This window comes from Saccoglossus kowalevskii, chromosome 6 (assembly GCF_978046115.1).
Source record: "Saccoglossus kowalevskii chromosome 6, keSacKowa6.1, whole genome shotgun sequence".
Classification (NCBI taxonomy): Eukaryota; Metazoa; Hemichordata; class Enteropneusta; family Harrimaniidae; genus Saccoglossus; species Saccoglossus kowalevskii.
Genome location: NC_140646.1, coordinates 23,184,388 through 23,211,405, shown reverse-complemented (window position 1 = coordinate 23,211,405; position 27,018 = coordinate 23,184,388). Strand labels below are relative to the sequence as shown.

Below are 27,018 nucleotides of genomic sequence, written 5' to 3'. Positions count from 1 at the left end.
TGTTTCTACATGGCTGTCTTCGGTATCAAATCGATTGAAATATTAAAAATACGTCTAAACTGAAACTCTAGGTCGAGTGATAATCCGATGCAGAAAATATAATACGAGCTACAGAATTCTGGCAAAATATTGACGTTCTCTGTATATACAAAAAATAAAATCATAATTACATCGTAAATAGAATTTTGTGTAACCCCAAGTTCTTAATAACTGCAATATAAGCAACACTCTGCATGTATGCCAGCCGCTCGTGGTGAATAGATACGATCCTAAGGCAGAGAGAATTATTCTCGATTCTAACAACATGTACATATATCTTTATTAAAGTTCGTATAAAAGTACTCAATTTTTGTAGTAATTTTGAGATGACACACAGAGATATAATTAGTGTCTCGTCATGGAACCCATTTCATTATACCCTGAAGCCGTCATATTTTATCATAAGAATAATTTCTGCAGCGCTCGTAATCGATTATGCAGGCACCCGGAAACCTCTGAGCTGTTACTGTCATTTCCATTTCGATGTACACACTCGTTAGTAGATTGAGTTACTGAGGGAGACTATAATCGTCATACGCATCTCGCAAAGAAATCCCGCGAGATAGTTCTGAGAAATTTCTAAGATCGTAATTGCATAAAATAAGTATGTATACGCCCGTCTTGTATGTTTTCAGTTGCATTGGATATTTTAGCACAATGAGTAATTGAAAAAGAAAACAAGTTTAATATATAATACAATTCAAACAAGATTTACCGTTCTGTTGAAGAATGTAAAAAAAAGTTATTAAATAATTGAAGACTCTTTAATTATTTTAATTCAGAATGAATATCTAATTAATGTAACACGTGATATGTGTTACGTTGGTTTAAATATATGCATACGTTAAAAATGTGATGTTAACACGACCCCAACCACTTGGCGAATCACTGCTATTAAGTATTCACATGAGATGCATTAATGAGGTTGGGGTGTATTGGTACTGCACGAGATGTTAAATCTTTGTCACGTGATGGTTACGACATATAAACCACGATTGGTTAAGTCTCGTACCGTCAAGTGACGGCTGTCGTGAACTGGGGAGTTTCGGCTACTCGATCGAATCGCGCGCCGTTTTGAATAACGGAGTATATAGCGGATACTCTATTCTGAGTTTGTCGATTTCCTTCGATCATCGTTATACCATAGCATTATACGATACGGTATATAACCACGGAAATTCTGGAACGTCCTTTCACGACAGCCATCCACCAGTTTTGCTTTGAGCTTAAAAATCAGCCCACAAAATGCTAATATTATTAAAAAAATGAAACTCTGACCAGCAGAACAGAGGTAAAGAAAATATTTACAGTGAAGAAAACTACAAACAAGATTACAAATCAAGGCACTCTGTATACACGTATTCAATAATGATAGTGTCCGTAAAAATATCAATGCAAGATTTTTGAATATGTGTGTTTTATAAGGGAGATGATGAAATTTGAAAATGGTTGTAAAAGCGTTACTGATTTTTTCCAACGAATGTATGATGTAACCATATGGAAATACATTCCGGATTGTGTTATAGTATTTGGAACACAGAGGAACACCAAATAAGGACTAAGTACACATAACACAGGCAATTTCAAACTGTTTCTTCACAAATAGTACATTCTTTATTTGAGTAAATTGTACCATTTCTACGTTTATCATGCCTTGTTATTTCACCTTCATTGATCGTATCCAATTCTGAAGTGCTTGGAGTAGTCCGTTGACGAGTGAGGTGGTTTGGTTGTTCTGAGACCCCATGCTCTTCATTTTTCAACATATCATCCGAACCGTCAAAACTTGAGACTATGGACGTGGATTGTAATGACTCGGGTGCCCGGTGATATCCACCGTCTTCCAAGTCATAATCATCCAGGTTCTGTGAGGTCTGGTGTGGCAAGTCCCCGTTTCGATGATTTACAACTACGGTTTCTTTGTCCGAATCCGAGAAACGACTAACTCCTTCAAGGCTAGTGGAGAAAGATTTAGAGAATAAAGAACCACGTGGAACTTGCATGGCGACTTGACTTAGATCTGTAGAATTGCAGTCATTTAGTTCGCTAATATCGACATTGTCTGAGTATTCGGTGCCGTCAATTTCACAGATGACATGTTGGTTATGGAGTGAGTGAAGACTTTCCTTGGACCTTCCTCTGTAAGGCTGAACCTCTGGTAGCTCAACTGATGAATCTTCCGAGACGCTGGAGCTTTGATGCAAAGAGTATTCATCAGATTCCTTTGATGTTTCATCAATTGTATATAATAGTGATTCTGACACCTGGTTTATATCATTACACACGAGCGTGTCAGGCTCCTCCAACTCATTGCTACTTTCCGAAATCCCCTCACTGAACTCTTCTTCGTAAATACGCGGAGTGTCTCTACTAGAGCTGCATTCATCATCAGTAACACTCTCGTCATGAATTGCTACAAATATTTGATTCAAGTATTCCCCATCAGTGTTCCTGTCTTGCATGGAGGTATTGATTAACTCGTGATTAGCTTCGTTTGTCCCCTCAAGGTATCCGTCTTTTATTGAACAGCCATTCACTGGTGTATTCTGCCTCTGCAGTGTCTTTTTTCCGGTCCGTAAATAAGATTGTCGTCGCAGTGAGGGAGATTTTGTACCCAAAGTGATATTATTAGAATAATTTGGCCTTTTCAGTATGTTAGAGATAAATTTGCGCGTTCCTCCAACATTGTCATGATCGGATTCTTCGCGATGACGCTGCTGTGTTTTTCTTGCATTCACATTTGAAAGCGCCGCTGCTGATACCAGTCCACTCAAGGCTGTTGCCACTGTACCTCTACTTTCCCTATAATTAAATTACAAAATTGAATTAGTTTGAATTGTTTATTTTGTTTCAACTCACATATGCCATACAGCACTGCCAATGACACGTGGTTGCTATCGTGTACACAGACATATTAAAAAAATGTCATAATTAAAAACTCTGTGGACCAAATAATTGTGGTTCCTCCTTGATAACAAGACGATCTTGATACATCATCTTTTCTATAACCGTAGTGATGTGAAAACAAAATCATCTCTGAGCAACAACTATATGCTTGTCTGGGACGAGCATTGTTCCCAGTTGTGAGCATTTATTTTGGATTGCTGTATTTGGGGAAAATCCCACCACTGTCATCCGCACTAGTCACATATGCACATGAAATACATTTATAAAGGATTCAGTTCCGTGATGGCATAGATAACGGGTGAGAGTGAAAACATGCAAGATCCGGTCAAAAAATGGGGTAATATTATAAAAAAATAATATTTTTATTTTATTTAAAAATCTAACAAAACAAATTTACAGGAGAGGCAGGCGACTAAATATATATATATATATTGGGGGATTGTGAGATGGCTTGGAGTTTTGGAATCCAAAAACAACAAGGGTTAGGTTTGGGTAAAATATACATTTCATATTTAGGAAGGTCGGTTTCGGAAATGTCAATACATCGTTTTACCTTTCATTGATCAATCAATTGCCTTACGAGGAAGACTAAAATATAAACGTACATATAAACACATTAGACATATACAGTAAAATAATATTGTAAATGTTGTCTTACAAAAAACACAAACTTACAAGCAAGGCAAGACTTTACATAATGTTAGTCTAATACAATTTCAATATAAATAATACACTAGTATATTATATTTCTGTGTTTGATTGTACGTAATTCCATATTTTTCATATTAGTGTCGTTTAACATTTCTGAAAAGAAATCTATTAAAAAATTACGATAGTAGTTTATGTCTAAACGGTATACCATGTACCATTCAAACAAAACTTTCTATTTTGTCTTGAAAACGATATGAAAATAATTATAAGATACAACTATCAGATTAGAATTTGTTTCTATGACAACCAATTTTCAAAGTAAAGGATGAGCTATTGTACATTTTTGTAAATATTAATATAAAATACATTAATTATACTAATAATATGTATTGAACGGTGGTTCAAGTAATATACATTTACTTTTGCGTCAACAGCTGCAAAAACACGGGGGAGATTCAAAACTGGAAGGCTAGACAAAGACACATTGATATAATACATGTTGGATTGTGTCACTGTAAAGAACACATCACTTTGGTGAATATGGAATTGCATAAAGTGATTTTGCATTGTGTGAGTACTTCCGCTTATCGTGTATATTGTGCAAGTATTCCTCTATCATTTATTCTATCCTTTCTGGCACCTAACATCAATTCATGTTTACCATGAGATCTATATATCTGTCTCTCGTAGATTTGACTATGTGCTGTGGTGTTTTGCTTTGTCTTTGTGGATTACTTTATTGTGAGATAAATTTTGTGTTTTCGGACTTGTAATGACTACGTATAAGAATATCGATTGGATATGTTGTTATTTCTACTTCAGTGACAAAAAACTCCCAGAAACCTATTCATTTTCCAAACTGTTATTCACAGATATAATTATCAATTCACACAATCGCAAGAGTTAGGGCGGTGGTTGTCATGTGGCATGGAATGTACGTGTTTTATATGTCACATGGGACCCATGTTGAACACGACGGATCGTAGCGTTCATCATTTATTCAGAAAGACAAGTCACTGACGTGGCCGTTACTGCGACCCGTTACTTTATCTTATCATTCAATTGGCTGTAGAAATATAATCTCATTTCGCCAGTCAATTAAGCTAGGGGGCTTTCCAGGTAGTAAAACAAGTAAAAGTAAATCTGTATAGAAGTAAAGAATACACCATCTTAACATTAGTAAACATAAGAGTAAAGGAATTAAACGAATGGCGCATGCAACACATGTATATTAATCAAAATAATAAAGTCATAGTCACAAAACTATACAATTACGCGATAGCCTTTCTCGCGTTGTTTATCGACACAATAACAATATTTAGTGTACACGCGGCCAGATCAAAACTCCCATTCATGCTCGCCACTGGAAGAGCACAACGGATTTAGAAAAAACAAACAACGTTCATTAACAGAACTCTTGCATGTGCATTGCCGACAACTATCGCCCTTTAAATGAAACAATCTAATTTCTGTCCATATTACAAATCATTAGGTATACCTCACTTACATGTAATGGACACTTCTCCAAACAATGAACTTATTTCATATTGAATGTATTTCAAAAGACATGTTCGATGTTGCAATCTCCGTGTGTAAACTACAAACTGGACAAAATTGATTTTGTTGACATTTGGCCGTTTACGTCTCGATATTGGCGGAACACAAATATCATCAAGTTGCGATAGTACTGTGGAAACACATTCATTACGATAAATGGAGTTGAATGAAACGTCGATGTTCGAAATGCGTGCAGAGAGCACAAATTAGGAGACATAATTAGGTAAAATTATGTCCAATTCGCTCCACTGAAACACAAACCTGTCCAAGTCTCGTTAAATCTACGGAAGCGTTTATAACATTAACTGGAGTTCAATGAAATGTCGATGTTCTGAGTTCGTGCACAGATTACAAATCTGGTTAGCGTCTTTTGTTGTCATTCTCTTAGTTCGCCTCGATGTATCGCATACAAGTCGCGTTAATACTAATTTCTATTTCGCCTAGTCGGTACAAGGAAACAATACTTCCTGTTGAGTTTAATGCAGACGCAGGCAACTGCACACAGTGGTACGTGGCGACTAACTGACTGACTAGTTTAGATTCTAGATATTATCGTGGGAGTTTCATATAACAATTAAACTCCCCGTAAATTATGTTATGATTACAATGTATATGTCTCAACCATTTTCAAACTGGTATGTTTTCGTTAAAATTGTAATATTATATTAAACATAACCATTTGCAAGACAAGCATGATATATCCTGCAAGCAGTTCAAAATGGGGGTTTCTTTTGTGAGTGCATATGTGACCCTGTGCATTGACACAATTACACTTGTGTGTGTGTGTGAATTGTATACAATTCAACTTTAATTAAATATTTGGTAGGAACTTTGTTATTGAAACTTACAAGTATCTCTGAATTGATTCACCACCTGGTGATATATTAGCTGCATGCTCTCCATTTGCAATTTGCTCTTCCTCATCTTCTTCTTCAATATCGTATTGACCACGCCCAGCATGTCCGTTTTCGATGCCCACTCCTACGATCTCTTCTAGTATGATTTCATTAACCCGCATTAAGCTGTGGTCGTCACGGAAACGCACAGCTTCGCCTCTATTAGCACGTGTATTTGATGATGTACCTGAGAATGAGTTAGGCGAAGCGGGGTTAACGTGCAGTTGATTACCTGTGATGTTGAAGGAAGAAAACGCAACGTGATAGAAATAAAAACAAAAAATAATTTTGCAAGTTAGTGTGCTTAGAAGTTAGAGTTGCATTGTCGGAAAAAAATCTGAAACATTTGACACGTAAAGCAACAATTATTTTTGTAAATCCAAGATTTGCAAGATATCAGTCTTGCAAAACATCATCGAGCAATTGGGTAGATTCAGTTTGAGATTCCAGCATCTAATAAAGGGATCATAAAACCACCAAATCACGCGGGATCCTCTGTCCGACGACCGAAGACGGATTATAACAGATTTAATATTAATTATAGTAATCTTTCTTGTTGAATTTACCGGGCGTCTATATACATTATTGTGGCCAAGTTATAACCAAAGGGCTTTCAACTTTCAAGTTTTGCCGACAATAACACTTTGACTGTAAGATGGTATAGTAGATGTTAAGAAAAACTGGAAAGAGAAGAAAATATTAAATTATTGTGCCAGTACATATAGCCAATAGGGGAGAACATTCCATACGTGTAGAATAATTTAGGAAGTCATAGTCACATTCGTGTGCTTACAATATCAGATTTAATATTTGTTGTTAGTTCCAGACCTAAACTCATTTTATAACTCTAATTATGTAAGGCCACTTATACATTTGCATGTAAAAGATCGCCGCCGTTCATTCCCTCCAATTCAATCTCATTCGATTAAGAAATGGGTCTAATTTTGGAACAAACAATAAATTTACGGTACAAAGATGTATTTACATGATTACATGGAGTTTATTTTATCTGTGGCGTTTACGCAATCTATGACAAATGCCCAGGCCATTCATTGAACAATTTCGAGGATTTATATTCGGAAACATAATTGTATTAGAATTAATATGAGTATTATCCCAACACTATGAAATCTGCCTATTTGAAGTTGTTATAGGCATTAGTACACTGTGTTCAATGACATTCTATGAGTAATTAAACATAGTCTTTTTAAAAAACATTAACATTTGTTTAAATTATTAAATATTGTTTTGAGAACAAACCCATTTTAAAATGCAATATATATTTTAGTTTTAATATCATGGTGTTCTGTTAACGTGCATGTATGCGCCACTAAATTTGACATTGCATGCGATACGAAATCAAGTATATACCTTTCATTTAGTTCTTTTTGTTTTCCAAACCGATTACGTAATTCCAATATGTATAACTCCATAATTTTGGGAAAACGTGTAACAACGTGTACTTGCTGTAGTTCTGAAGGTTTGTGCTTACCGAATATTTTCCAGTTAGTCATTCCGTGACTTGTAAATTTCCTAAGTAACTATGTATTTAGACATTGTTTGAATACTGTCGGTGTCACTTTATCTTTTAAGACTGTGTTTGGAAATGCGCCACCACGTTATAGTGACGAAATGCGACATGAAGTGCAGTAGACAGTTCTTAAAACGAATTATTAGACAGGAAACGATTTAATAAAAAGAGAATGCGCACAACAATACTATCGACGTCAGATTAAGTGTCCTTACCTATATTTTTCAATTCTCGCTTATTTTTTAAATGTTTGCCGATTTTTTTCCGCAAGAATACACCCGACATGCCTAATAGAAGAAAAACCAGGATGACAATAATCCCAATCCAGAATGGATCTTCCATTAATCTTTCCATTAAAGTCTTTCCTCGTTCTATGTTGATGTTTTCGCAAAATAATCCTTCAAGGCAAAAAAAGAAAAAAAAAACACTTTTGTTTGCATATAGTCGATGGTTACACGGGGGATTACTTCTACTATATATAATCCGTCGCTCCTTTATTCTAAAGTACCCTGGAATACCCAGTTCTTGCCAGATAATACACGAATTAATAACAGCATGTCAATTATCGTCATTCTATGTGTTGAACCTACACTGCCATGGGACCACTTAACATATAGAATAATAATTATTGACTTACTAACTAATTGTGATGAGGTCAAGGGGCTTATAGAATAATACACCGCTACGTCAATATTAAAACTATCAATCATCAATTATATTACACAATTACACACTGTACACAGCAAAACAATATTTCATTCTAATTACATAGCAATGTGTCAATCTTCCATGACCGAAAACAGAGGCACACTAAAACATTTCTGGACCATTAATAGCAATTAGCACTGAATTAAGGTATTTTAGTTTATTAGGCACAATGCACCAAAGAAAATAAGCCTCAGTTTCCTATCATTGTTCTATACAAGTCCTGCTCACCTTTGAAGCCGGAATCACACGAGCACGAGTACTGGTTGTTCTTGTAAACGCATCTACCATGTTGACTACAGTATGCTTCCGCACACGTGTCATTACCTACATGAAGTATATCAAAAAATAATCGATAATCTGTAAAACAAAGCGCGGCAAATTATATGCCGAGTGATAAATTCGGATTTGCAGATTAAAAACGTATTTTCATTGAATATTTCAATAACCAGCTTATGATCCGATACACACATTTTTATAGGAGCACACTATGTAAATTTAACTCATTAGGTACATAACATAGTAATCTTACTCTGTGTGACGCGGTAACGAGCTTGAAATCCTTCCAGTTCAAAATCATGTGATACGAATTCTATGAACAGTGTATTCAGTGTTGACTGGACAGTTAGTACATCCTCAGTGGTGATGTTACACTCGTCTCCGCACATAATCTGGCCAATCTCTCGCCGTTCGCTATACAACAAGTAATTATACACTCTCAGTTTACTTGCACAGTGAGCAGATCCGGTCATCAGACACCCTTCAAATGTCACAATTATGTGTGAATCCTGTGGTCCTCGAACGATGATTGTGAGATTTGTGTTAATCGGATAAGGATTTGGATAATTAAGGCTAGAGATGACTCCACTGGTTGTCAGATCGCTATGCACATCAATAACGACTTTAGCGTGTTTCACTGTGAAGGAGAATGTACACATAGGAAACTCTCAATAAAATCGTTTAGCGATGTAAAAATAACAGCATGATACGTTAATGGAACAATTTGTTAACACAAGACACATGTAATATGAATGTCAATTTTGGTTTGCTTATTAATTTAGATGATGTACTTTTGGCAATTTCGTGAACTAGATCATGTAAATATATCACAATAAGTTTTGAAAAAATCCCAGGAGAGAAAAAAAATGTCCTAGTGTGCACCCTGGGCATTTCCCCCAATCGTCTCATTTATAATGTACTTTTTCTAAGAGAATACATATACGGTAAAATATGAACGTGTTCACTATTTGATTTCCAAATACATCATTGTTATAATTGAATAGTAGAAGTGCCTGTTATTCTAAACCATTTCTAGATATTTAGCTCGCCATGTAAGATAAGGTTTTTCCAAATCACGTGTTACCTGCAGAGAATGTTGCTAAGTATCCCGTCGATCCATTGAATTCACTATGAAATATTACACTCATCGTAGACTGGTATGAGACAAACTTCATGACTGAGATGTCTGAGCTGTGATCCCCGCAGTACCTTTCAGTACGCCGCATGCCGACTCCATCCAAAAAAATCACAACGTAATCATCATTGCAATCGGCAGAATCTTGCAATTTGAACTGTTCGAATTGTAGATACACGCGATAACCTCGTGGTACTCTTATATTAGTACGGCAATCCAAATTGGAAAGGTATTTTTCCGGGAAATTAAAACTATGTAGCTGCCCCCGTCTTCCTGTAATTGTCCTATTGAGACAAGATAATACATCGACGATTTCGTAATATCCGTAAAATCCCGTATTTCTTATAGAATGATCTGTGTGGAATGTGATTTCTGTAAAATTCGTAAAAGACCAAAACGTCAATTCATCCAGATGCTCGGATTTGTTTCCACATAAACGAACACATTGCGCGTCGTCTTTTAAACTTAGGAAGTCATAAAGGCATTCACTGTGATCCTCTAAGGCGAAAACTAAAAACGCTATTTTTATTCGGTATCCAGAAGGCACTTGTACTACAGTCACATTGTTCACGTTGTTGTCATATTTGTGCGGAAAGTTTGGACTGCTAAAATTAACCATACCGCTTAGGAGTAATTGATATGGTTGTTCATCAACTTGTGGCATAGCTGAAATCAAAAAAGGAAATGTGAAAGACTTAGTCGATACCCTGGAGATTAATATATACATCGTCAAGGCAAACCGGACTAAACCTGGAAACACAACCCATCCCCCAGCAAGAAGCAAAAGCAACCATGTAAAAAAACGATTCTCGTAAATAAATAATTTAGACCGCGTAGTATTTCCGCACTAGACCGTTAATTTGCGGGACCCCAAATCAGCTAAGTGAATACAGCATGAAATTACGCAAGTTTGATGAGACTAATTACGTACATTTATCATGCTTGCGGATCACCGTATAATAAGTTCCTCTTTCATAAAAGGTGATCACCCCTTACAACACAATATATATGACTACAGGGACTAATACCACGTGGATGCATCCAATCGTGTATTTTCATCATGCAATCGCTGCTTACAACCTTCTACCGATATTAAAACCTATGAAATACGATTTGCTCCATTGAAGCTGATACATTTGATGATCAACTCTCTTTGTTGATGATTATACAATGACCCAATCAAATAAGAAATTTCTATATGTATTGTAATTACCCAAATAACTCACATAATGATTTTTTTTGGCAAATATATTTGGCTTTTTTATTGCATAGTTCATCTCTCCAGTACATCCTGTCCACCACTCTCAGAGCACCATTTGAAGTTTCAAACCGTTGTGTTAATGACAGGCAGTCATGATTGGATGTGTTACTCGGTTGACGGTTGTACTGACGGTCGTCATCCCCAAAACCTGGGTACCAAGCTGAAATGGTATATATGCATAGCCACAGCTGTTATCAAGAACGTTCATATATGCAAAATAGATATACGACAGATATACAGAAAGATATAAGCAGCTCGAAGCCTAGATGCGGTGTCAAATGTTTCAAAATGATTGATCAGCGCACAACTACTTCTCTGTGTTCATGCATTAGATATTAACGTGTTTTTTCCCCACAAAGTACGTTATTTATTCAAGTCAGTCCAAAATAACTATTTAAAAGATGTATGTGAGATGTATCATTGAATACAGAACGATGTTACCTGTAAAGCTAAATGGCTGCCCATCATGCCACGTCCATCTCCCTTCACTCTGGACATCACTACCACTCAACCAATAGACATCCCCCGCTACATACCCGTTATTCCACCTAATAAGCTCTTCCAGAAAATAATACTGATCTTGTGCAGTAATACTCGCTAAGCTAGCGTTATAGATATCACACACAGACGACGCCACCGTCCAGGACACCTCATCAAGTTTGCTCTGGTTTATTAGGTAGCATATTCCATTATAAAAAATCCACCTGTCATTGTCACAATATTCAGGTCCTAGAGAGACCAGAGCCTGCATTTACTTTTATCGAAGAGCACAAAAGCAGTTGACATATTTTCTGGTTATTACACAGACATTGTTACAGTTTCAAAAGAACGAAATAGTAACTGGTTAAGAGAAAAATATTGACAGACCATTTGGTGTCTAAGGGGACTTAGTATAAGAAGCGGTTTTGACCCAAACTGAGTCACATCCGAGCTGATAATTAGACTTTTCCTACACTAGATTGTTACACTTGTGGAACATAAGGCTACGTGATATCATACTAAATAGTATGAAAGCATCTTACACTGTTTGATCTGAGTTTGTATACGATACATACATTAAGAAACCCAGTGGACACGTCATTGATAAGAACTGAACAAAATTGGATGTTACTAATGGCATTAGTTATTAATACTTTGTTACGACTGTGAATACAAATTTCCAATAAATTCAAAAAAATCTATTATTTATAAAATAAGACAACCCTTGACATATTTAAGTGATTAATTATAAAAGTCATCTTTATCACAAAATGTCGGAAATCATCCTGCGGGAATTTATGAGTTTGGACCCATAAATATCTCTCTGCGATAAGCTCAATCATATCGGCAAATGTTATACTAGCGAGGTTATTTGTCTACTGAAACCGATGCAAGGTTAAACTAGTTGGATGCCTTCCATAGAAATTGAACGCAATGTTAGTGGATACAAAATTATTTGACCGCAGATATATACTATAATTATTGTTTAGCAAAAATATGTAATAATATTTAGTATTATTATACATCTGTCACCGTGACGCCATAAGTTACAGCGTATCGTAATTTTATGGTATTTTACGGGGTATTTTCATCCTACCATATTAGGAAAATCGAATTCCAAATATGGAATGATTACGCGCGTAAGCGTCCTCTAATAATAAAAACAAACATGGCTGCTACCAGGGTTTGACCAGACTCCACACAAAGAAGTTCGCTGATTCTGTTCTAAACATTTTGATTTTCGGCATTCCCATGGTGTATCCTTGGAAGGCAAAGATTAGAATAATAATAAGGTTATTACAAGGATACCTCAAAGTATGCACTCAGACAGTACGCCGTCGCCTCGACCTTCGCCGCGCGTCGTTCGATACTCCCGCGCGCTGTGCTGTATTCGTGCATAGTTTGAGGTATCCTCGTAATAACCTCATAATATTATCCAAACCTATAAAGTAAATAAGAAAATGGGGAAAAAAAACATTCAATACCCGCAGCTGTTCTCTTAACATAAAGAAATGTTTACCCCAAGGTCTCGTTTAATATACGGTAATTCTGTATTGTATACGCCGAAAACAATCACTCACCTCGCTGTACACTATACACCGCATTAAATCCTTCAAATGTGCGGGAATGATCTGTGTGAAACCTGATTATGAGCAAATTAATGTCTGTGACCCGCCGTAAGAGTTTGATACTGTCCGTCTGGTTGCCGCAAACAGTATCGGGTTCCTCTTCACCACCAGGTGTGAATATTTGAATATAGTCGTACTCGCATTGGCAGTCGCCACCTTCCTCCATGACAAAGTCTAAGAATTCCAAGATGATTTGATATCCCTGAGTAACTTGAATCACTATATCACAGTCCATGTTATTGGCATAGTTGTCTGGGAAGGACCAGCTGCGGATGTTACCATTTGTGGCATTCCAGAATTGGTCGCAGTTCACCTCTCTAGGTGGCGCCACTGTGCTGGCTGCAAGACACATATTCTATTAAATAAACCTTGAGTGATATAGATTTCGTCTTCCACATGATGTTCAAACGGTAAATTGTGCTACCTTAATTAATCTATTTATTATGAACCGAGCAGGATTTGTCGTACTAAGGTGGAAAACAATGCTTAAAGGGCGGCAGTCGTCGTGCCGCGTCCTGTTCGATATGGGACTCATAGCGACGTATACAACGCGTGTAAAATACATTGTTTATTTACGTGAAATTCGAACACGCGCTGCGTGACGACCACCGCGCTTTAAAACGCTACAGTCATCACACAGCGCGTGTTCGAATTTCATGTAAACAAACAACGTATTTTACACGCGTTGTATACGTCACTATGGGTCCCATATTAAACAGGACGCGGATTACGACTGTAGCGCATCATTTAAGACGCACAATATTTAAGACGCGACGATAAATATCCACATTTCTAAAGAACATATTTGACTGGTTGAATAGACAGAATCAAAGCAAAGCATCCTCTGCACATACTCCATATAATATATTAGATTTATATCGTTTTTTCATAACGTTTTTTCTTTCTTCAAAAATCTTTGGATCTTTGTGTTACATTATCCAGGGTAATATAACACCGTTTTAAAAACTTCGCATTTGTGGTTATAGAAAACATCTATTGAATACACTTTATAATAGTAGCACAATGACGTCAATGTCACAATGATGTGCGAGACATTTATTTTATGTTCAATTACAGACAGTTGTTGTGATTAATCTTTTCGAATCGATACAATAGCAATAATTTCTTTCCTTTGATGCGCTACATGAGGCGCATTAGCTTCCGTGTACTATATATTTAGTGTATTCACCGCGCCTAATAATTTAATATTGACATCAGTGTTAATCGATTCATTGAAAACTTCGCTCTATAATTGTTCTGTTAGTCGTGAAGGGAACGTAAGTTTCGTTCGAAAACAGCATAGAAATATAAGACAATTACAGAAAACTTAACATTCGCACCTTTTTCTTTTTACAATGAAAAGGTTTGACATTTTGAGGTTATGTATTATTGATTTAATTTAACTCGCTACCACTACACAGTCACGAGTATTCATGACTATTTTTACAATCATTGATTATTTTCAGACTAGTTTTCGTTAACCGTCCTTCCAAGAAAAAACACATATATTGATTGGTGAATTCATTTGTCTTTACAGAAAAGAACCCAAAACCATTGAGCTTTTTAAATATCGATATATACAATCATCAACTTTAAAGAGCAACTATCACGACAATGCTTTCAACATACCTCCAATTGCCAGCTGTTTGCATATATATCCATTTGTAGCATGACAGTCTCTGTCATTCCAGTAAAGTCGACTGGTCACGCCATATCCCTTCGACGGGAAGTGGAATATCTGCCTGAGCTCGATGCAGTCTTCACCACTGAGACCGTCGTCTGTGGGCTGCCGACCGAAAAATTCAAACGCGCTCCAGCCAGGAAACCAATCTTGGATAAATAAAATAATATTGGGAATATATTTAATGGAAAATATAAGCAGTATTTGATGAGTCAATTATGCATCGTAGTTTTTAAAACACTCAATATTACATTAATGTTATAGAGTATCTGTTCCATTATTGTGTTTCAGATTATCTCTACCATATATTTCGCTTATATAACAGTCAATGCAGTGTAGTTGCTAATTTACCCCCAAATAGCGATAAAACGTACATACAACAATATCTTATATACGACGGGAAGAACACACTTTGGCACGAGTGATTTACTACCCGAGTATTGCTATACTAATATAGACAGTAACCTATTATTAATAACTTAATTCACGCACATTAACAATCAATAGGCGAACATGTCATGTCACGTATGTTAATTCATTTTTTTATTATCATCATCATCATCATCATCATCATTTTTCATACTATATTGATATTACAAAACTAACAATTATAGAATAATTGCTGTAATTCATTAGCCTAAATGTCATATAAAAATAGTATATTTACAGGCAAATTACTTATGAACATGCAACACACGGCTACAGGCGCCTAGGCATTGTCAGCAGTCGCGCAAAGCACTACTCCATGCTGACCGCCCAACTTACGTCTGCCTTTACCTATGCAATGTCTATTAATAAAGATCCGTATATACTCAAGGCAGTTTATGCCGAATACAAATGTCGCACTCTTAGACATGATATTTCCCATATGCTATATATAATGAAAAATTATTATTGTACTTAGTACAGACTAAATTATATGCATTTTTTTAATGTTGAACAATTTTAGGATTCGTATTATCACGCCATTTGCAAACCATATCGCCGAGTACAATTTTGCGATATGAAGAAAAACCCCTTTGACATTTTCCATCACATTTCTGACTCTTATATTGTTATTTTGATATCATCATGATAGCATGCATCGATCATGCTAATTGTATGACGTACATGACATATATTTTCTTTTTTATATTTGATCGTATCTCCTAAATCTATAATAATTCTTGCGACAGAATTTATTGGAGACTGTACAGGTCGCAGCGAGCTTCCTGTGAACAGAAATCAAAACGGGAATCTCTGACAAATGAGTGATAATTTATAATGAGCAATGTATTCTTCATCATTTCGACCTGACATTCTGTCTGTATGTTTTAAGATGTTCTTGGCATTTTGATATTTATTTCAAACGATGGATTGCCTCAATACTCATACGCAACACCGTGTTTTACGATACCGAAAGACAGAATGGATGTAAAGAGATTACATCTTTTTATAAATAAATGGTGACTGTGCAAGTAATAGTAATACATACTTCGGTATTTTGCAAAATTGATTCTAGCTTTTTCTTATTATAAACCGGATGGGAAACTGTCACAGCGCATCACAAATAATGAACACGCTCATATTTCACTATTAAATTTTTACTATTGTTCAAACTGTACATATAAAAGCAATATAATAAAACCATATCATAATTGCGCATAGACAGGTTGCGGATATAGAATGCTCTGTGTGGCCTTAGTTTCACGCTAAATATGTTAAATATAATTTTGTGACAGCGCCTTATTGCTACATGATGTCAGATGTCACGATGCGGTCATTAGGTATCTTAGCACCGTGTTTAACATGGTATTTCCACACCTATACCAACACATTTCGGCTGCATATTCATAAATTGTTACCTTTCACATTCTAAGACGACACGATACACTTGCATTTCAGTTAAAAGATTAAACAATGCGTGACCCCGAAATACTATCCACACAAACAAATGGAATCCTGCGTGACGATGTCGAGATACCGAAGTCACGCTTGATATGAATAAGTAATGGCGTTCTTATCTATATTCTGTTTTAAAGTGTTGTGAACGCAGGCACTCCAGTATAGGTTTTCTTCATCAATAATTAATTTATCTGTTGATAGATCGATCAACGTGACTTGGTGTTATAAATATATCAATAACCGCTGTCTAAAATGTGTTTGGGGTCACAATCATGGAAATGGAGTTAACATTACGATACTCTGAGAACGTGAACATGTAGACTGTTTTTACGAGCTGCATTTGAAGCAACAAAACAGAAACAATTACTGTAGTCTGTCTGTCGCATATTATGTGAACAACGGGGATATTTCACTTTTAGCAAAAGACGGAGGAAATTGTACCATGGTATAGTAGCTAATATACATCACAGACAATCGTATTGACATTTGATTTGCACTGTCCCACTCTGTAGTGTAAAATTAATTAAAGCGGGAGGGTTGTCACCTGCACACGCGCTGGAATTGAGTCCCAAGCGACGATAACAACACACGCTAAAAACACAAAGGCTCATGGGTAGACGCTTGTTTGTAAACAATGACATGCTATGGCCATCTGACGCATGCGCATGTGACGACTACCCCGCTTTAATTAATTACTAGTAATTAATTAATTAATTAATTAATTAATTAATTAATTAATTAATTAATTAATTAATTAATTAATTAATTAATAGATTATTTGTGTGATAATAGTATTCCCTCAAATCATCGTCAGATCGGAAGAGGGATTCCAGTATAAAATTCTCGTGGTTTAGAATATATTCAGATGGGATTTTTTCTACCATGTTTGTCAAAAGTTTCGTCCAATATCTGTATTTAACACATACCAGTAAAGTCGAAGTTGCTATGGTCCTGCCACACGTAGTCAGCTTCGTGTATTATATCATGTCCGCCTATCCAAAATGCTGCGTCTTCAGACTCCATGCTAAAGGCAAAACACATAAACATAGTGGGACAACTTGTGACTGGTTTGCAATACTCGGGCAGACAAATCTCCATGTTAACCAGCAGAGGACTTAACGTGTATAAATATAATGGCGGTTTGCGATACAAAATTCAGGGCGCCAAAATGTCTAAGGTTTTTCAATATGATAACTGAAGAATAATAAACCTAATGCAGCGGGCGCCACAAAGCAGCGATTGTAAAAATTTCCCCATCTCTCTACAAATTTCCCCTGGAATAACATCCCTTGGAATATCCTTAGCGGTGTTTGTTTTGACTTTAGCGCCTTTGTTTAATCCAGCGTCTCTGGATACAACCATTGTCACCAGGATTGCGGGTGGTAACAGTTATACACAGTATATGTATTTTTACCCACGTGTTGTGTTGAGGATGAAAATTCAAATCATGATTGTAAATATGGCTGACTATCCTCCATATTCAAACTATTGACTAGCGCTGTTATGAATCACGTTCAAGATGCTGCCCACGGACCGTTGATTTTTGAGGGCGATGTTTCTCTGGTGAAAACCATTTTCAAAGAAATTGCGTGAAATACTATTAAAATGGTGAATATTTGCATCATGGGAGATTTTTACAATTTAGCAATATGAATTTATTATCTAATTACAAGCGTAGAATTTGATCCCAAATTCGAACACCCCACAGACAATATAGAGGTACTTTCGATAATTGTCAACGATTGAATGCACAACATACACTACTAGGAATCTTCTAAGAGAGATTACAATGCTCCAGATAAAATTGATAAGGAGAGGCAGTTTTTATGATTAGATTATTTTAACGCCACTGTATATCGAAGTAATTGTAAGTGTTATTGTTCTGTGATTTAACTAAGAAAACACGTTCTCTTTATTTTTAGAAATTTAAATTGATTGCAGTTTAATCCAACCAGCCAATCAATGATCGCCATGCGTAATTAGGTCATTTGAAAATGTTATTCCAACCGCCAATAGAAATTGTGAAATATTTTGTAAAAACTAAGGGAATATTTGTTCTGTCAATAGTATGATATGATCAATTTTAATGATTTCCATCCAAACAGAGCATGTGTCGTTATTGGCAAGGCTATGACAATTTCACTATGTTTTTCCAATGCGCAATAATCTGAACGATTGCTGATTACTATATCACCAATTTTACCAATCAGCTAATTACCTTTAACACTTTGAAAGTCAAAGTTATCGTTCGTCGCCATTAATTATTCAAATAAAATGTTGATCAACAACTTGCTATCGCGAAACAAAAAATGCATTAACCATCAAACTGTTGACGAGAAACACTATGGTTCCAAAAAGCTGGCTAATCGCAGTTGATCGAACACAGTCCAAAAAAAAGCGTTATTATGCTTTGACTTTCAACATATCGCCTTATATTTTCATTGGCGTGAATAATAATATTGTAGCAGATATTAAATTATTGCGTTCTCCAGGTCACGGGGTGTTACATAACATGCCGTTAATCGAGAAGGAAACGCTTCAATTTCCCAATCATGCACAAAAAACAAACATACTTAAAAAATATAGCACCAATTGTATTGACACATATCGGTGTATATGAGTTTTTCTGTGCACGAAGAGGAAATTTATGACGATTTTGTAGTCGGCTTGATATCTGGTACCAGGGTCCCGAAATACATGTTGTTTTGCTTGTCTTTTTGTCGTCCATTCAGTGTAATCAATCATTTTTTTTATAAAACATCCACCTGCTTATTTGCGTTACCATGGCAACGAAGTACATATGTTAATTGTATGTATGGTTCAATATATTTACAACTTTTCAAATTGCAATTGTTAACGGGAAAGTTTATTTTTCGTGGCCACAACAATATACTGTTTACAATATACGACATTACACGTTGTTGGGCTACCCACAATAACCCCTCAAAAAGCTTCTTTATTTGTTGGTACACAGTGTTTTACACACAATTTTCAATTCTAGCAAATATAGACAACGACTAGTAGCCTCCCCATTGATGGACCTCCAATGTTAAGTTGACATGCATAATTTTATAAATAACAGAGTGTGCAGGAAACTTAATTACTGTAACATGTTATATACTGCAAAGTGGACCACATTTATGTGAACTACAAAGGTAACACCTTTACCTGTTCTGTACAGCGGAATTTATAAAAAACTGCTCTTCCATACTGTGTATGCTGGCTAAGTGAGTCCCTTCCGCCAAACAAGCTCCGGACGCCTCCTGCCATGTCTTTTTGGTGTGCACAATTTCGTAACAGTTATCGCGAAAGTTCAGCCAATCGAGTGGACAAGGCGACAACGCTGCATCTACTATATCTACAGCATCAAACACGGCATAAAAACCGGACATTGTTACTAAACCATCAGTAATGAAATGTAAGATTATAGTATTATTGGTTGATTGGAAAACTAACTGGTTTTGTTTCCCTTCCAAGTTGCCACAGAGTACTGAAGTAGAATTCCCAGTTGATATTTCGACATAATCTCGACAAGACGAAACGTCGTCAATGTCAGTACCTTCTGTTTGAAAATTAACGAACCGCAACAAGACTGAAAATCCCTCCGGTACTTGTATTGTAATAAAACAGTCTTGAGAATTCGGGTAATTTTCAGGATAGTTAGGACTCGACAAGGTCCCATTCCTTCCCGTTATAGTTTGATTCACACAAGACAGTTTCGTATAATACTCTGCTACAAATCCCGAATTTTCAATGAGGTAGTCGGAAGTGAACTCAAGTTCAATAATATTGCGTACGGAATCCGCCACTAACTCCTTTCTTGAATATTTGTATATGCTTCCACAGAAAAACGAGCGGTGATTCCGTTCAGGTCCGTCAGCGAACACCTGGACCACGTCAGTGTTACACTCCCCGTTAATAGTTTCATTTTGGATATCAAGCTCGGTAATCTCGAGCCTTATCCGTTTCGACCAATCGACATGTATGATAATATGGCATTGTAGATTTGGAAAGTAAAATGCCGGGTAGTTCCAACTTGTAACGACACCCGAGTCCGCTGTCATTGTCAGGTTGCACCCTGTAACATGTAAAGTGAAATGCATTGATACCGTTATGCTATTGGTAAGTCTAACCCTCGGCTATACGTAATACGTAAGTAAAGAACAATAGCTTTTATGAACATGCCTGGCAATGCGACAGAAACCATGGAGAAGTATTTGTCAAGTTGCATATACTTATTTATCACATCCCACTGTTGTTATGCATGCTATAATTGGTCGAGACTCGGTCACATGACATTAAATAAAAATGGATATTACATGGTATAATGCCCGCCAAGTGGATATTACATGGATGACATCACTGAAACTACTGCGCAACGATACTGCGCATAACAAATTGTCGTTCGCTGCAGTGGTGCTGCCCCGGCCGATTTTGCTTTTGGGCTTGCTTTAAAGGATTTTGAGGAATTTTAGCCATCCAAAATATACTAACGTGTCAAAATCGATATTAAGTAAGACACTCCGTTTTGATGTTTAGGGTATTCCTTGTACGGCCGCCACTGAAACGTCGCATCCGGGATCGCTGCCGGGGATCGCTGTGGCGTGTTCTACGCTGTGAGCATTTCTGCGCATGCCACGCCGATGCTCACCGAAAACGCTCTAAGCTGTGTACAATATGAAGATGTGGTACATTCGTGAGAATGTAATTTCAGTCACTTCCACGGCACGACATTTTTATCTGGCGAGTGGTCAAATAACTTGCGTTTGAGAATTTCTCAATTCATTTCAAAAATGTTATACACGATAAATTTTAGTGATTCACTAAAAATCCGTAGCTGCAACTAACATTACTGTGTGTATTTTGCGCTTCGTTCATAGAAATTTAAAAAAGAAAGAAAAATGTTATCTCCGGGTACCTTAAAGATAAGCATGACAATATCCTTTTTTCAGAACGACACTAAACATGGTCCCATCTGTAGTGGCTGACTCGGAAGTTTTGTGGAGCCTCTAAAGACGCAAATGAGCGTAGGGCGTTATTTGGCGTACATAAAACAACATGAATAAACCTCACAACGCCAAAATACGGATGCGAATTTTTGTCACCGCTATATAGTATTAATCGATGTATTCTAGTTGCAAGTCCCATTTCATTCAGCCATGGTTGCCAGTACTACGTTTTAGATGTTGTATCACTTTGAACATGTTTTTTTAGTATGTTAAAACGAGAGACTCGTCACCTGCGCACGCGCGGGAATTGAGTCCCACGCGACGACAAAAATGCAAAGGCTCATGGGTAGACGTTTGTTTGTAAGCAATGACACGCTATGGCCATCTGACGCATGTGCAGGTGACGACTCCTCCGATTCAAAGTTATTTCTGTGTCTAAGAATTACCTTTAATTATCGTATTGTGTATAGGTCGTGAAACTGGTAAACATGACATGGCATACTCGCTCCTTGGGTAATTATTTCTTAATTAGATGTTCTCGTCCATATTGCAATTTTAACACATCAGTACCAGTAGTTCAATCACAATGTTCATTGCCAAGGGTATAATACGAGCTTAGTCAGTAAATTGACAAGCTATGAAAGGCTTCCTTCTAATTATCGACGCGTTTCATAATGTATTAATCACGATTGATAAATAATGCATAAATACATAACGTTTTTGTGGCGAGGAAACTCACCATTTGTGCTGTCCAGACTGTAATACTTTGCGGTATAACCTCTCCCACCGAATTTGACATCAGCTGTTAGTTTAACAACCATGATGTTGCTAGATGATTTGAACCTTAGTTGTCTCAGTTCTTCGCCGATGTATTCGCCGCAGATTATTTCTTGCGGCTCCGTGTTCGTGCCTCGAGTATATACGCTAACACTGTCGTAACTGCATTGCCGTTCATATTCGATTTCGACGCTGGTAAACTATGAGTAAACAAAAACAAAGTTATATATTGCAGTGCCTGAACATTATTCGACTTTTTTTTTTTCAAAAGCGTAAAAAAAAGGATGTTGCAAACAATCAACTGGTATTTTATGCGACGATTGATTTGATACTAAACTGTTCAGAAAAGGGTACATAGTACCGGATATCCTTGAAATACCAGAAATATTCCCATTAAGGTAAGGAGCCTACTCATGAATAAAAAAAAATACACAGAATTTATTCATTTTGCAATAAATAGTACAATATAAGGTAATTAACTGTTTGGTTCAGCAGCCTCGAGAAAATGATGGTTGTAGTTTTAGTGGATAGTTGCCATTTTGTCAGTATAAAACGCTTTTGTTATAGGTTTATATGGCAGAGATAGTCAACTTTCCTTCGACATTATATTCTATGAAATCATTTTATGAATAGCGATTTTTGAAAAATATTAGTTCAATTCTTTCTTCAAAATACGTCACTATACACACAAATAGATGTTATTTCATTGTGCTATGAGACAATAGTTTCATGATTGTACATATAATCACCGATTTAATGAACTAATGAACATTATCATGCGATTTATTACAAACTTTCTAAAAAATTGTGAGCAGGTCCATCGAGAAATATATTGTAAAGCTCGCAATACATCGAGATATTTACATATTTTGAGTTCAATCTCCAGTACCTGTCAGGTTATTGGAATTTGTTTTACAAATGGGAATTACCGACAATTATAAACACTGGACCGTCACGAGATAACAGATAACGATGTGTATTCCATATATCATGGCAGTTCGGTGTAATAACTTCCTAAATCTCCATACTGAATAATAAAAATCCCTGCAATCTGATTGGTCAATGCAACCAGATTGAACTTTTGACATCATGGCGTATCACAAAATAGGCCAATATACACAGTATTTTTGTTATTGATAATTATAATAATTCGAATTTTTTCAGATTTTTTCTCAAATGCGTGTTTGATAAAAACGCATATACAGTATTCGAAACCTCATTCACAAATTCTCCTAACCCCAATTTTTCCTAACATACATTTGTTTCAACTATGTCTATTGGAGATTTGTCTTGAATTGTGAAACGGTCACCGTTTTAATCGACTTTAAAATTAGTATCTATGATACTAAATCATTTTGCAGCCCGTAAATATAACGATGATTTCAAAAATCACTATTTTGCTTTATCGCAATAGGGTAAACTACTGAACGACAATCGGCGTTCATACACGACGATCGGTTATGCAAATGAGCAAGAACGCTCTATGATGCCTTGATTACGCGCTCACAAACTACGATTTCTGTCAGGTTTTAGACATTAGAAGCTGCGAAATGGATAAATGGGATGATCTCCAAAGGCTCGAAAGAAATGAAAATTACCAAACTCGTTTAATAGATCTCATATTATAGGATCACTCATGAGTTATCCTCTATTTAAAACTTTATGCTCAAAGCGGGAAAGTGCGCACTACTACTGAGTGTATCCGCCATGTTTGTTTGAACGGAACAGGTTCAATATAATAAAACATACTTGTGAATTGCATTTTCCTTTGAAGATTTCTCTGAACACAGTAGTAGACGGCGCGAATAACGCCACATAAGGCCCCGGGAATGCTGCCAGCGTGGGATTATCGAGTAGACTATAACTATAAGGACTTGACAAAAAATGACTCCACAGGCTACAACTAAATGACTCCAGCACACGAAACATGAATAGGTTTTGATTACTAAATTATCTGAGATTAGAATAGCTTCAAAATGCCATCAATTCATTGAAAAAAACTAAGCTTACCTGTAGATAAATGCTAGCAAACAACGGCGCGTGAATGAAAGCGACGCAGACGACACCGTCTGGGTACTGATAAGGATAATTGGGTGACGTAATTTGTCCGCCTTTTACTGTATCAGTTCTGTATTCAATGCAACCTGTTGGGGGTTTTAATCATACCGAATATTAAGTACAAAAAACTGTCGAGTCCCCAGCGGGGTGTATCCAATAACAAATTACACAAATTTGTCGTTCTGAATCTAAGTATCGAGGCTGACAGAAAATCGAACATTTTAAAAATTTTCTGATACTTTTTTTTTTAAAACTTCTATAAAGTGTTTCTAAAATCATTTTACGCAGTGTTGCGTTGCTTTCGACAAGTAATATTACTAACTATGTGCGACACGAATAAGTCTTATAGTTGAATCGATCAAATTGCCACGGGAAGATGCTGCTATACACGGTGTATGTCAAAGGCAATGTGGCGTGCATACAGCTACAACTTTTCAACAACAAAACAGAGCGGAACGGGTCACTCCGTGTCAAGAGAATACCCCATATCCAATTATTAAGTCTATAACAGAGAACAAACGTTAGCTGCTTACAATAACGCCTTCATAATGTATTATATTTCCCAATTTACCAGTATAATGCGTAGTAAATTATTTTGAATATCAATTTTCGCTTCTGATATGAAATCAACCCGTCAAAAAAAAAATGGGATTACTATAAAAGGGGTGATTTAAATATCTGCTGGGGTTTCAGCTGAAATTGACTAGGGTCGATGAAAAGAAGTAATCAGCAACTTGTGCACTTTCTCAATTATTCATCATAAAATGCCAAGACATGATTGATCGGTATTTCATTACTCACCCGCTATCTCATTTCCCGGGAATTCGCAAAAAGACGTGGAAGTTTCGAACCATTCTCCATGACTGCTTTGTACAAGAGCACTGCGGAAATACAAAATTGATTGCAAAACAGTAAATACAAGAAATACGAATTATTATCACACCGGAAGTTGTTAATCGAAATATACACATAAATAAATTATTCCACCCTTTTCATCCAATGAAGTACCAGTATGGGTTATCTCAGTAATTCTGGTATAGTTGTGTAATACGTTCGGCACAATAATATGTGTCACTGGTACGTACGTACGTAGCGTGTAAGTATTCGATCTAATGTTCGCGGCAACACAACATGTTTAGTTTAGCATGAATCAAATCGAACATACGTATTAACACTAAACAAAAATCGGGGAGTCTGTAGTGTATGTTGAGTAAAGCTGGCGATGAAGCGAAAATGCGGGATATATTTTGACGTGATAATATGGCTTCAGAAAAACTACGCCTCGCGCACGCATGCATGTGATAAATCACTTTCTTTTGTTTCGGTAAGTAATATACTACCTCCATGCGATGAACAGTTTCCACATACCCCTTACCGGAGTGATTGTGGAATATGCAACTTTCATTTCAACTCACGCAGTCATGAAGCGCGCGGTCACATTTCGTGTAAACTTTGTATCCGTCGCATGAGTCCCCTATCGAACACGGCACAGGGCGACGACTGTGGCGGTTTTATATGTGCTGTGTTCATGTCGAGGTACCTTACTCATACAGTTAATCCGATTACAAAACTTTGTGTGGGTAAGTTTTTTGAGAGCAGTGTAATGCCTTACGATCGGGGCAACTAAATATCGGAGACAGGTATTTCTAAAATATTCCAATGGCTTCTCATTCTTATGCATCGTGTGTAGAGTAACATGATAGTTTGACATGTAAATGATTCAAGTATATTTGCCGACACGTGTGATATTTTGTTCGAATACCTAAATTTACGTATGGCGACATTGTCTGGGATACGGCGGCAATTGAAATCTAAAATTTATCTACCAAGACAATGTAGTGATTATAAAACGATTAGCGATGCATTATGATGAGTAAAATGTCGGACTGTAGTTGAAAAAAAAGTCACATAAAATCCATCAATTTTCTATAAACGCGCGATGCGTGACGTGTGTTCATATCCATCACATACCTGAACTCGACACAACCAATACCACGTGATTCTATCTGCCAGTAGAGAGAAACTTCGCTTCTATTGGGCGCTTGGGTGTGTGATACTACGTTCATCGTGCCGCAGTTTTCAATTGCCGCCACGTTGCCAGGTAACGGAGTAGTGAAGTTGCCGCCAAATTGCCCATTTCTCGCTAATACCGACGTGATGTAAAAACGCTGAAAGGCACCCACGCCAGCAGCGCTGTGTAAATGAACTACAAGAAAAAAAAAATGATGAAATTGGTTAAATCTTCACGGAAGAAGGCAACAAAGTTCAGTTCACATCCCTAAAGCGTAACACATTTGACGCATCTCAATACCTGTTATTAAAATACCAAAGAACTTAATTTAATATCGGGGGCTGGTACATCTAATAACCTTTGATCAGAAGAGAAGTGCTGTACGATTCAGGCCGATCGTTTTCCACTCAAATAAAATCATACGTCTAGGCGTATACCAAATTAAGCTTAACAGAATGCGTCGAGGCGTGCGATAAATTCTTTTGCAGAGTGTCGCGATTATTTGATAAGCTGTCTGAATGTACAGAGAAGAGAATTATAAACGCAAATAACGACATCACGATTCCCCACTAGACATACCATGCCACAT

General features: G+C 36.6%; 1 protein-coding gene across 1 annotated transcript; it reads right to left on the bottom strand.

Annotated features, from left to right (window-relative positions):
* Positions 1–346: 346 nt before the first annotated feature.
* On the bottom strand, positions 347–27,018 carry LOC100378044 (cubilin-like). The gene is made up of 17 exons (XM_078005830.2): positions 27,009–27,018; positions 26,390–26,624; positions 25,220–25,299; positions 24,371–24,504; positions 22,323–22,560; positions 19,803–20,712; positions 17,561–17,658; positions 14,699–14,899; positions 13,022–13,408; positions 11,403–11,690; positions 10,927–11,121; positions 9,650–10,366; positions 8,819–9,202; positions 8,518–8,613; positions 7,797–7,979; positions 6,003–6,282; positions 347–2,841 (listed from the first exon to the last, which is right to left on the bottom strand). Exons 1-17 carry the CDS (start codon positions 27,016–27,018, stop codon positions 1,623–1,625), a joined length of 5,655 nt encoding a protein of 1,884 aa, XP_077861956.1. The 3' UTR covers positions 347–1,622.